The sequence below is a fragment of the Scyliorhinus torazame genome, chromosome 4, assembly GCF_047496885.1.
Source record: "Scyliorhinus torazame isolate Kashiwa2021f chromosome 4, sScyTor2.1, whole genome shotgun sequence".
Classification (NCBI taxonomy): domain Eukaryota; kingdom Metazoa; phylum Chordata; class Chondrichthyes; order Carcharhiniformes; family Scyliorhinidae; genus Scyliorhinus; species Scyliorhinus torazame.
In genome coordinates, this window is record NC_092710.1 from 209,449,358 (window position 1) to 209,462,664 (window position 13,307).

Below are 13,307 nucleotides of genomic sequence, written 5' to 3' on the forward strand. Positions count from 1 at the left end.
TTGAGGTGGAGGGTGGAGCTCTCCACCTATAACTAGGAGATCCTGTATCCCCCGGGGAAGCTCAATGAGCCCCCAGATGCCCTATCCCGCGGTACATGCGCCAGCGCACAAATGGACCGGCTTCGGGCTCTCCACAATGTCCTCTGCCACCCGGGGGTCACCCGGTTCTTCCATTTTATCAAGGCCCGCAACCTGTCCTACTCCATCGAGGAGGTCAGGACCGTGACCAGGGACTGCCAAGTCTGCGCCGAGTGCAAGCCGCACTTCTACCGGCCAGACAGAGCGCATTTGGTGAAGGCCTCCCGCCCCTTTGAGCACCTCAGCATGGACTTCAAGGGCCCCTCCTCTTCACTGACCGCAACGTGTACTTTCTCAATATAATTGATGAGTACTCCCGTTTCCCATTCGCCATCCCATGCCCCGACATGACGTCTGCCACGGTCGTCAAGGCCCTACACAGCAACTTCACCTTGTTTGATTTCCCCACCTACATCCATAGCGAACGGGGATCCTCCTTTATGAGTGATGAGCTGGGTCAGATCCTGCTCAGCAAGGGCATCACCTCGAGCAGGACTACCAGCTACAACCCCCGGGGAAACGGGCAGGTAGAGAGGGAGAACGCGACGGTCTGGAAGGCCATCCTGCTGGCCCTTCGGTCTAGGAATCTCCCTGTCTCCCGCTGGCAGAAGGTCCTCCCCAATGCACTCCACTCCATCCCGTCGCTCCTGTGCACTGCTACTAATGAGACTCCTCACGAACGTGTGTTTTCCTTCCCTAGGAAGTCCACCTCTGCGGTCTCGCTCCCAACCTGGCTGACAGTTCCTGGGCCCGTCCTCTTCCGGAAGCATGCGAGGAGTCATAAATCGGATCCCCTTGTCGGAAAAGTCCTCCTCCTCCATGCAAATCCACAATACGCCTACGTGGCACACCATGACGGGCGACAGGACACAATCTCCCTCCGGGACCTGGCACCCGCTGGGCCCCCACCCATAACCACCACCACCCCCGACCCGGTACCGTCCCCTCCCCCTCCGGTTGCCTCCCCCGCCCCTGTGCCGTTCACCCTCCCACCAGCGACCCTCACTGCAGACCCCACCCCAGCAGCATCCGTCCCTCACCGGATCCACTACTGGGTGAAGAAGGAGAGGACAACACACTCCCGGATTCGCAGGTACCCACATCGGCACCCACACCACAACCAGGACTGAGGCGATCACGGCGGAGGGTCAAAGCCCCCGACAGACTCAATCTGTAACGTTGTTTTTTCACCCCCGCTGGACTTTTGTTAAACAGGGGGTGAATGTGGTAAACACCACTAGTCACACACTACGTGTATTACGGTACTGCCACTGTACACAGTAAATCCCAGCCTGCTGGCTCCTCCCAGCAGGCGATGTATAAAAGCGTATGCTCTCCTGCACTGCTTCCATTCTGGTTCGAGCTGCAGGAGACTCAACATCTAGTGCAATAAAGCCTCGATAGTTTCACCATTTTTGTCTCGTGGTACATCAATTATGCCAAATACTTTTTGAAGAACTTTGTTATCCACTCAAAAAAATCTAGAATTCGCAGACTGCAATGAACTAATGTTGATTGTGGTTTACTAGATTATTTCATATATTCTTCACATTTACCAATGATAACTGATTTTACAATGAACTGAAGTTGAAATTAACGTATTTGTAGTTATCTGTATCTACTTTGTCCCTCTTTTCCTTCCTTTTCCAATCTATTAATAACTCACTTATTTCTCCCTGGCAACTCTCAGCTAAACTCTCAGGTAAATTCCATTTTTTCCTCAGGATAGAGTTCAACCCTCTAAAAGCTTGTCTTGGACTTCCATCACCTCAGTTAGATAGCACGTTTCTCTTATTTAAAAATTCTTTCCATGGAGTGTTTGCATCGCTGGCAAGGCCAGCATTTGTTGCCCACCCTGAAGCTACAGTGAGGCTTGCTGGGCCATTACAGAGGGGCAGTGAAGAGTCAACACTTAATGTTGGTCTGGAGTCACATTATAGCAGATTTTGTTCGTGAAAGTAGGTGGGTTCTTACAATGACCGTTCCATGGTCACCATCCCTGAGAATGACTTTACATTCCAGATTTTATTGACTAAATTTAAATTCCACCAGCTGCCATGGTGGGATTTGAATACACGTTCCCAGAGCATGACTACGTTATTCCCGGATAAACTGGCAAGCTCATTGTTTATTTTATGGTTCACACCTTTTCCAGGACTGTCCTCTTGCTGTTGTGGCACTGAAAATAATTTGTTGTTGTATTCTCCATCAACTGCTTTGGTTTTTTTCTATATCCCTTTGGACTCTCTGTTCACCTGTTCAATATATTTTTGCCTGTTCTTTATTCGTCCCAATAAGTGAAGGGATGTATTAGTGTTTTGAAAAATGAAAAATATATACTTCCTCTTTTTCACTCTGGGGTTTACAATTTGCCATCACAATTTTACTTAAATCAATGTACTAAATGATTATTGTATTGTTGGTTGAAATCTAAATTTTACAATTCATGTTTTGGGCTCCTATTGAAGAAATTACTAAATGTTGAACTGAGATTGCAGTCTGTGAAGAATACAATGACTCAAACTACGTACTCAAGTTCATCTTCAGCCATTTCCTCGTGTTTATCGAATGATTTCCTACGCATCTCTGCCATCATCGTTTCGACATCCTTCTGCATGTGCTGCAGATTTTTCTCTGTAACCCCATCTTTGATTCGAAGTGTTTCATTTAATTTTTTAGTTTTTTCTTTTAAATCTGGAAAGAAAACAAATAAAAGGAGCCAATTTATAAATATTACATTTCAAACAGTGCAAGGCTTTCATTTATGCAACATTTTAGTACAATGTCTTTCAGAAATTTGAAAAGTATTTCACTCAAATGAATCGTTTTGGAAAGCTGTTATGATATCAGTCCCATTTTGCATATATCATGCAAACACAAGGTGGATAATCAGTTCATTTGTTTTTAGCATTAACTGAATGTCCCACTCTTCTTGAATCATGACATGCACATTTTCATTTGTCTGCATCACCAGAATAAACAAATTGTACTTCATCGTCACCTCATGAGAAACACAACCTCATCCAACATGAGCGGCACAGTAGCAGAGTGGTTAGCACTGTTGCTTCACAGCTCAAGGGTCACAGGTTCGATTCCCGGTTTGGGTCACTGTCTGTGCGGAGTCTGCACGTTCTCCCCGTGTCTGCGTGGGTTTCCTCTGGGTGCTCCGGTTTCCTCCCACAGTCCAAAGATGTGCAGGCGAGGTGGATTGGTCATGCTAAATTGCCCTTATTGTCCAAAATGGTTAGCTGGGGTTACGGGGATAGGGTGGAGGAGTGGGCTTAAATAGGGTGCTCTTTCCAAGGGCCGGTGCAGACTCGATGGGCCGAATGGCCTCTTTCTACACAGTGAATTCTATGATTTCTATGAACATTGAGTACTCCCTCAGTGCCTACACTACTACATTATCTAGGTTGCCACATTTATTTGAGCACACAATTTTCTACAATTATTTCATAGAATTTACAGTGCAGAAGGAGGCCATTCAGCCCATCGAGTCTGCACCGGCTCTTAGAACGAGCACCCCACCCAAGGTCCACACCTCCACCCTAACCCAGTAACTCCACCCAACACTAAGGGCAATTTTGGACACTATGGGCAATTTAGCATGGCCAGTCCACCTAACCCGCACATCTTTGGATTGTGGGAGGAAACCGGAGCACCCGGAGGAAACCCACGCAGACACAGGGAGGATGTGCAGACTCCGCACAGACAGTGACCCAAGCCGGAATCGAACCTGGGACCCTGGAGCTGTGAAGCAATTGTGCTATCCACAATGCTACCGTACTGCCCCCAAATTAGTTAGCTATTGAGACAAGTGACCACAGCAGGGACAATTTCACAAGTTTTGTGAGCTCAGACAGGAGCATACCAAAATTTTCACGTAGGCTCCCATGATATTTTATTGATCGATTTTAATGGATAGGAAATTGTGGGGCACACATGCCTGTATTCCTGATATTCACACCCACTGAGCCAATATTTCCACAGAGAGCAATATTTCATCAATCTGGCATTGATATTTTTGTTTACTTCTAAAAGCACAGTGGCGCTGAGTTTAAACTTCTTGATTACTATCTGATTTGATAATAAAATACTGATTTAATGTTTTAATCTTAAGGCTGTGTGAATCTCAAATCTTAAGCCTCAATTAGACAGGATGTTAACGATCCTCATACTGCTGCTGAATGAGGCTTCATCAAATGCACACAATTGATATTGAAATAAATAGCTTTTTCCTGATTGTTTATTGACATGTGTGGGCTTCCTTTCTTATAACGTAACTACACAATTTGCTGTAAGAAACATGGTGACATCAGCTGGAAAAGTGCCTCCACTGCATATATACGCTTGTCATTCCTCAAAAAAGATACTTCAAATTAAAGTCAAGATTTTGAACCAAGATCTGGCTTGTGGAAAAAGGTCAAAATCGCATCCTATCCCACACAACCCCCAGCTTTTATAAAATGGTCTTGGAGACATAAATGCAGGGCAGAAAAGACTGAAAATGAAATGTATAATGGCTGATAGGCATGAAAGAGAAAACCGGTGATGATGATGATAAATGTAAAACTAAACCTAATCAAATAATCGACTATACACAAATAAATAAGCCTGGGAATAGTAGCCTGGAGTGTGAATAAGACTTGGAAAATCCAATAATACTAAGGTCACTGAATGTTTTTGACATGTGAAGCCAGATTTTTATGGAGGAGGTTGTAAGGTTGAGGATGAAAGCCTCCCAACTCAGACACCCATAACTGATTAAAAGGCCCGTATCTGCTATACTTTTGTTCTGGGAGACGGAGGTGCGATTAGTTTTGACCCATTGCAGCTGGAAGCAGTTCAGAGGTGGCCAAAGAGGCACCTGAATGCTGAGCAGGGCTCATCAATAGACCACCATGGTTCTGGTATTTAAGCCTATTAAGACCTCCAGCCCTCACTAACTCTCACCTCCAACACCACTCATCTTTCCAGCTAACTCCATGTCCCTACACACCCCCATATGCCCACCCAAAAAAAACTACTGCTCTTACAATCTTATCAAAGTATCATACTCAGCCATACCCAACTTCCTCTATACCCCTATTATATCCCTCAAATCCTGTCTATTTCCCCATGCCCTTCATATCACTATGCTCTCTCGTATCCTCACTGATTCCATTAGTCATTCTTGGAGCTCAGCCATGCATTCATAGCGAGGCCATCTGGAGAAGGTGTCTGGTGATCATTTTTTAATGCAGTTGTCAGATGGTCTCAGTTTGAATTATTGGTTGAGCGCTTAGATTCACTCATGGTATCAGTCCAGCAGGAAGTCTGTTTATATATCTAGAGAAGAGTGTTTGCTTTGATTGGCTGACATTTTTATGAGGATATAATTAAGTTATTATTTTTTTGATGTAACATTTCAGTGTCTGCATGTTTATTTGGGCAAGATTAAGATGTGTTAAGTGGGGTAAAGCTTCTGTCATTGCTAATTTGAATGGCTGAGTATGATACTTGATGAGATTGTAAGAGCAGTAATTTTTTAAAAATAGATATTTTTGGGTGTATTATGAGTATTTCAAACACCACATTGTTATTATATGGTCATTAGTTCTGCAGGCAGGGTGAATTGGCATGGAGATTATGGGAGGGGAAGCATGGAAGGGATTTGGGAGTAATGGAAAACATTTGGAAAGGACATGAGGATAATGGAATATTGTAGGAGTAGTGGTATTGTCACTGGAATAGTAATCCAGAGACCCAGAGCAAGATCTGGGGACCCGGGTTCAAATCCTGCCATGGCAGAAGGTGAAATTTGAATTTAATTCAATTTTAAAAATCTGGAATGATGGCCGTGAAACCATTGTCGATTGTCATAAAAACCCACCTGGTTGACTAATGTCCTTCAGGGAAGGGAAATGTGCCATCTTTACCTGGTCTGGCCTACATGTGACTCCAGGTCGACAGCAATGAGATTGACTCACATATGCTCTCTGAAAAGGCCAGCAGTTAGTGATGGGCAATAATTGCTGGCCCAGAGATGCCCTCATCCCGTAAATGAAAAAAAAAAGGGAGTTATGGAGGGAGTTTTGGGGTTATGAGCAGATATGGATGGGGAAAGGAGGCATGGAAAAGAAATGGGGACTATGAAGGGGCATTGGCGGATGGGAATATTAAGGACATTTTAAACCTACCTGTCAAAAGGTTCTTAAATACAGACTACGGTCCATGGCTCCTCTGAGGAGCTGTGAACTGTAAGTCTTCGAGAAGCTGGACGAACTCCATTTACAAATCACTAGCTTTCGGAGCACTCTGAAAGCTAGTTATTTGAAACAAACCTGTTGGATTTTAATCTGGTGTTGTAAGACTTCTTACTGAGCTCACCCCAGTCCAACGCCAGCATTTCCACATCATAACTCCATGTAAGTTGTGGGCAACTCCATGGGTTGGTACTGGGACTTTGATGTTGTGGCCATTTCGGAGACATGGATAGAGCAGGGACAGGAATGCTTGTTGTAGGTGCCGGGGTTTAGATATTTCAGTAAGCTCAGGGAAGATGGTAAAAGAGGGGGAGGGGTGGCATTGTTAGTCAAGGACAGTATTACAGTGGCAGAAAGGACGTTTGATGAGGACTCATCTACTGAGGTAGTATGGGCTGAGGTTAGAAACAGGAAAGGAGAGGACACCCTGTTAGGGGTTTTCTGTAGGCCTCCGAAAAGTTCCAGAGATATAGAGGAAAGGATTGCAAAGATGATTCTGGATAGGAGTGAAAGCAACAGGGTAGTTGTTATGGGGGACTTTAACTTTCCAAATATTGACTGGAAACGCAATAGTTTGAGTACTTTAGATGGGTCCGTTTTTGTCCAATATGTGCAGGAGGGTTTCCTGACACAGTATGGAGATAGGCCAACAAGAGGCGAGGCCATATTGGATTTGGTACTGGGTAATGAACCAGGACAGGTGTTAGATTTGGAGGTAGGTGAGCACTTTTGTGATAGTGACCACAATTCGATTACGTTTACTTTAGTGATGGAAAGGGGTAGGTATATACCGCAGGGCAAGAGATATATCTGGGGGAAAGGCAATTATGATGCGATGAGGCAAGGCTTAGGATGCATCGGATGGAGAGGAAAACTGCAGGGGATGGGCACAATGGAAATGTGGAGCTTGTTCAAGGAACAGCTACTGCGTGTCCTTGATAAGTATGTACCTGTCAGGCAGGGAGGAAGTGGTCGAGCAAGGGAACCGTGGTTTACTAAAGTAGTCAAAAACACTTGTCAAGTGGAAGAAGGAGGCTTATGTAAAGATGAGACATGAAGGTTCAGTTAGGGCGCTCGAGAGTTACAAGTTAGCTAGGAAGGACCTAAAGAGAGAGCTAAGAGCCAGGAGGGGACATGAGAAGTCTTTGGCAGGTAGGATCAAGGATAACCCTAAAGCTTTCTATAGATAAGTCAGGAATAAACAAATGACTAGGGTAAGAGTAGGGCCAGTCAAGGACAGTATTGGGAAGTTGTGCTTGGAGCCCGAGGAGATAGGAGAGGAGCTAAATGAATATTTTTTGTCAGTATTCACACAGGAAAAAGACAATGTTGTCGAGGAGAATACTGAGATTCAGGCTACTAGACTAGAAGGGCTTGAGGTTCATAAGGAGGAGCTGTTAGCAATTCTGGAAAGTGTGAAAATAGATAAGTCCCCTGGGCTGGATGGGATTTATCCTAGGATTCTCTGGGAAGATAGAGAGGAGATTGCTGAGCCTTTGGCTTTGATCTTTTAGTCATCTTTGTCTATAGGAATAGTGCCAGAAGACTGGAGGATAGCAAATGTTGTCCCCTTGTTCAAGAAGGGGAGTAGAGACAACCCCGGTAACTGCAGGCCAGTGAGGCTTACTTCTGTTGTGGGCAAAATCTTGGAAAGGTTTATAAGAGATAGGATGTATAATCATCTGGAAAGGAATAATTTGATTAGAGATAGTCAACATGGTTTTGTGAAGGGTAGGTCGTGCCTCACAAACCTTATTGAGTTCTTTGAGAAGCTGACCAAACAGGTGGATGAGGGCAAAGCAGTTGATGTGGTGTATATGGATTTCAGTGTGTTTGATAAGGTTCCCCATTGTAGGCTACTGCAGAAAATACGGAGGCATGGGATTCAGGGTGATTTAGCAGTTTGGACCAGAAGTTGGCTAGCTGGAAGAAGACAAAGGGTGGTGGTTGATGGGAAATGTTCAGACTGGACTCCAGTGACTAGTGGTGTACCACAAGGATCTGTTTTGGGGCCACTGCTGTTTGTCATTTTTATAAATGACCTGGAGGAGGGTGTAGAAGGATGGGTGAGTAAAGTTGCAGATGACACTAAAGTCGGTGGAGTTGTGGACAGTGCGGAAGGATGTTACAAGTTACAGAGGGACATAGATAAGCTGCAGCGCTGGGCTGAGAGGTGGCAAATGGAGTTTAATGCAGAAAGGTCTGCAGGGATGTCTCGGATCGTGTCTTCAGGATCCTTAAGGGGGAGGGGGAGCAGCCAGAAGTCATGGTGCACATTGGTACCAACGACGTAGGTAGGAAAAGGGGTGTGGAGGTAATAAATGAGTTCAGGGAGTTAGGCTGGAAGTTAAAAGCCAGGACAGACAGAGTTGTCATCTCTGGTTTGTTGCCGGTGCCACGTGATAGCGAGGCTAGGAATAGGGAGAGAGTGCAGCTGAACACGTGGCTGCAGGAATGGTGTAGGAGGGAGGACTTCAGGTATTTGGATAATTGGAGCGCATTCTGGGGAAGGTGGGACCTGCACAAGCAGGACGGGTTGCATCTGAACCAGAGGGGCACCAATATCCTGGGAGGGAGGTTTTCTAGTACTCTTCGGGAGGGTTTAAACTAATTTGGCAGGGGAATGGGAACCGGATTTGTAGTCCAGCAACTAAGGTAGCCGATATTCAGGACGCCAAAGCGTGTAATGAGGCAGTGGGGAAGGGAACACTGACAAAGGAGAGTATTTGCAGGCACGGAGATGGGTTGAAGTGTGTATACTTCAACGCAAGAAGCATCAGGAATAAGGTGGGTGAACTTAAGTCATGGATCGGTACTTGGGACTACGATGTGGTGGCCATCACGGAAACTTGGATAGACGAAGGGCAGAAATGGTTGTTGGAGGTCCCTGGTTATAGATGTTTCAATAAGATTAGGGAGGGTGGTAAAAGAGGTGGGGGGGGGGTGGCATTGTTAATTAGAGATAGTATAACAGCTGCAGAAAGGCAGTTCGAGGAGTATCAGCCTACTGAGGTAGTATGGGTTGAAGTCAGAAATAGGAAAGGAGCAGTCACCTTGTTAGGAGTTTTCTATAGGCCCCCCAATAGTAGCAGAGATGTGGAGGAACAGATTGGGAAACAGATTTTGGAAAGGTGCAGAAGTCACAGGGTAGTAGTCATGGGTGACTTTAACTTCCCAAACATTGAGATCAAATAGTTTGGATGGGGTAGTGTTTGTGCAGTGTGTCCAGGAAGCTTTTCTAACACAGCATGTAGATTGTCCGACCAGAGGAGGGGCAATATTGGATTTAGTACTTGGTAATGAACCAGGGCAAGTGATAGATTTGTTAGTGGGGGAGCATTTTGGAGATAGTGACCACAATTCTGTGACTTTCACTTTTGTAATGGAGAGGGATAGGTGCGTGCAACAGGGCAAGGTTTATAATTGGGGGAAGGGTAAATACGATGTTGTCAGACAAGAATTGAAGTGCATAAGTTGGGAACATAGGCTGTCAGGGAAGGACACAAGTGAAATGTGGATCTTGTTCTACGTGTCCGTGATATGTATGTCCCTGTCAGGCAGGGAAGAGATGGTCGAGTGAGGGAACCATGGTTGACAAGAGAGGTTGAATGTCTTGTTAAGAGGAAAAAGGAGAATTATGTAAGGCTGAGGAAACAAGGTTCAGACAGGGCGTTGGAGGGATACAAGATAGCCAGGAGGGAATTGAAGAAAGGGATTAGGAGAGCTAAGAGAGGGCATGAACAATCTTTGGCGGGTAGGATCAAGGAAAACCCCAAGGCCTTTTACACATATGTGAGAAATATGAGAATGACGAGAGGGAGGGTAGGTCCGATCAAGGACAGTAGCGGGAGATTGTGTATTGAGTCTGAAGAGATGGGAGAGGTCTTGAACGAGTACTTTTCTTCTGTATTTACAAATGAGAGGGGCCATATTGTTGGAGAGGACAGTGTGAAACAGACTGGTAAGCTTGAGGAAATACTTGTTAGGAAGGAAGATGTGTTGGGCATTTTGAAAAACTTGAGGATAGACAAGTCCCCCGGGCCTGACGGGATATATCCAAGGATTCTATGGGAAGCAAGAGATGAAATTGCAGAGTCGTTGGCAATGATCTTTTCGTCCTCACTGTCAACAGGGGTGATACCAGGGGATTGGAGAGTGGCGAATGTCGTGCCCCTGTTCAAAAAAGGGACTTGGGATAACCCTGGGAATTACAGGCCAATTAGTCTTACTTCGGTGGTAGGCAAAGTCATGGAAAGGGTACTGAAGGATAGGATTTCTGAGCATCTGGAAAGACACTGCTTGATTAGGGATAGTCAGCACGGATTTGTGAGGGGTAGGTCTTGCCTTACAAGTCTTATTGAATTCTTTGAGGAGGTGACCAAGCATGTGGATGAAGGTAAAGCAGTGGATGTAGTGTACATGGATTTTAGTAAGGCATTTGATAAGGTTCCCCAAGGTAGGCTTCTGCAGAAAGTAAGGAGGCATGGGATAGTGGAAAATTTGGCTAGTTGGATAACGAACTGGCTAACCGATAGAAGTCAGAGAGTGGTGGTGGATGGCAAATATTCAGCCTGGATCCCAGTTACCAGTGGCGTACCGCAGGGATCAGTTCTGGGTCCTCTGTTGTTTGTGATTTTCATGAATGACTTGGATGAGGGAGTTGAAGGGTGGGTCAGTAAATTTGCAGACAATACGAAGATTGGTGGAGTTGTGGATAGTGAGGAGGGCTGTTGTCGGCTGCAAAGAAACATAGATAGGATGCAGAGCTGGGCTGAGAAGTGGCAGATGGAGTTTAACCCTGAAAAGTGTGAGGTTGTCCATTTTGGAAGGACAAATATGAATGCGGAATACAGGGTTAACGGTAGAGTTCTTGGCAATGTGGAGGAGCAGAGAGATCTTGGGGTCTATGTTCATACATCTTTGAAAGTTGCCACTCAAGTGGATAGAGCTGTGAAGAAGGCCGATGGTGTGCTAGCGTTCATTAACAGAGGGATTGAATTTAAGAGCCGTGAGGCGATGATGCAGCTGTACAAAACTTTGGTAAGGCCACAGTTGGAGTACTGTGTACAGTTCTGGTCGCCTCATTTTAGGAAGGATGTGGAAGCTTTGGAAAAGGTGCAAAGGAGATTTAGCAGGATGTTGCCTGGAATGGAGAGTAGGTCTTACGAGGAATGATTGAGGGTGCTAGGCCTTTTCTCATTAGAACGGAGAAGGATGAGGGGCGACTTGATAGAGGTTTATAAATTGATCAGGGGAATAGTTAGAGTAGACAGTTAGAGACTTTTTCCCCAGGTGGAACAAACCATTACAAGGGGACATAAATTTAAGGTGAAAGGTGGAAGTTATAGGGGGGATGTCAGAGGTAGGTTCTTTACCCAGAGAGTAGTGGGGGCATGGAATGCACTGCCTGTGGAAGTAGTTGAGTCGGAAACATTAGGGACCTTCAAGCAGCTATTGGATAGGTACATGGATTACGGTAAAATGATCTAGTGTAGATTTATTTGTTCTTAAGGGCAGCACGGTAGCATTGTGGATAGCACAATTGCTTCACAGCTCCAGGGTCCCAGTTTCGATTCCGCCTTGGGTCACTGTCTGTGCGGAGTCTGCACATCCTCCCCATGTCTGCGTGGGTTTTCTCCGGGTGCTCCGGTTTCCTCCCACAGTCCAAAGATGTGCAGGTTAGGTGGATTGGCCATGATAAATTGCCCTTAGCATCCAAAATTGTCCTTAGTGTTGGGTGGAGGTGTTGACTTTGGGTAGGGTGCTCTTTCCAAGAGCCGGTGCAGACTCAATGGGCCGAATGGCCTCCTTCTGTACTGTAATTTCAATGATAATCTATGATTAATCTAGGACAAAGATTCGGCACAACATCGTGGGCCGAAGGGCCTGTTCTTTGCTGTATTTTTCTATGTACTATGTTCTAAAAGTGTGAGGTGATTCATTTTGGAAGGAATAACAGGAAGACAGAGTACTGGGCTAATGGTAAGATTCTTGGCAGTGTGGATGAGCAGAGAGAACTCGGTGTCCATGTACATAGATCCCTGAAAGTTGCCACCCAGGTTGAGAGGGTTGTTAAGAAGGCGTACGGTGTGTTAGCTTTTATTGGTAGAGGGATTGAGTTTCGGAGCCATGTTGCAGCTGTACAAAACTCTGGTGCGGCCGCATTTGGAGTATTGCGTGCAATTCTGGTCGCCGCATTATAGGAAGGATGTGGAAGCATTGCAAAGGGTGCAGAGGAGATTTACCAGAATGTTGCCTGGTATGGAGGGAAGATTTTATGAGGAAAGGCTGAGGGACTTGAGGCTGTTTTCGTTAGAGAGAAGAAGGTTAAGAGGTGACTTAATTGAGGCATATAAGATGATCAGAGGATTGGATAGGGTGGACAGTGAGAGCCTTTTTCCTCGGATGGTGATGTCTAGCATGAGGGGACATAGCTTTAAATTGAGGGGAGATAGATATAGGACATATGTCAGAGGTAGGTTCTTTACTCAGAGAGTAGTTAGGGCGTGGAATGCCCTGCCTGCAACAGTAATGGACTCGCCAACACTAAGGGCATTCAAATGGTCATTGGATAGACATATGGACGATAAGGGAATAGTGTAGATGGGCTTTAGAGTGGTTTCACAGGTCGGCGCAACATCGAGGGCCGAAGGGCCTGTACTGCGCTGTAATGTTCTATGTTCTATATTCTATGATACGAGATGCCTGCACCCACAATGGAGCCAATCAGGCTGAGAGTGCAGAATATGGGCAGCACAAGTGGAGAGCACTGTGGCTTCACAGCGCCAGTTGTCCCAGGTTTGATTCCCCGCTGGGTCACTGTCTGTGCAGAGTCTGCACGTTCTCCCCGTGTCTGCATGGGTTTCCTCCGGGTGCTCCAGTTTCCTCCCACAGTCCAAAGATGTGCAGGTTAGGTGGATTGGCCATGATAAATTGCCCTGAGTGACCAAAAAGGCCATGATAAATTGCCCTTAGTGACCAAAA

General features: G+C 45.6%; 1 protein-coding gene across 6 annotated transcripts in view; it reads right to left on the minus strand.

Moving 5' to 3' along the window:
- The window catches only part of lama2 (laminin, alpha 2), a 747,099-nt gene that overhangs the window by 152,364 nt on the left and 581,428 nt on the right, over positions 1-13,307 (minus strand). For all 6 annotated transcript variants that reach the window (XM_072499223.1, XM_072499224.1, XM_072499222.1 and 3 more), the window contains one exon: positions 2,610-2,772. In XM_072499223.1, coding sequence (XP_072355324.1) covers positions 2,610-2,772 — 163 coding nt within the window. The remainder of the gene's footprint in view (positions 1-2,609; positions 2,773-13,307) is intronic.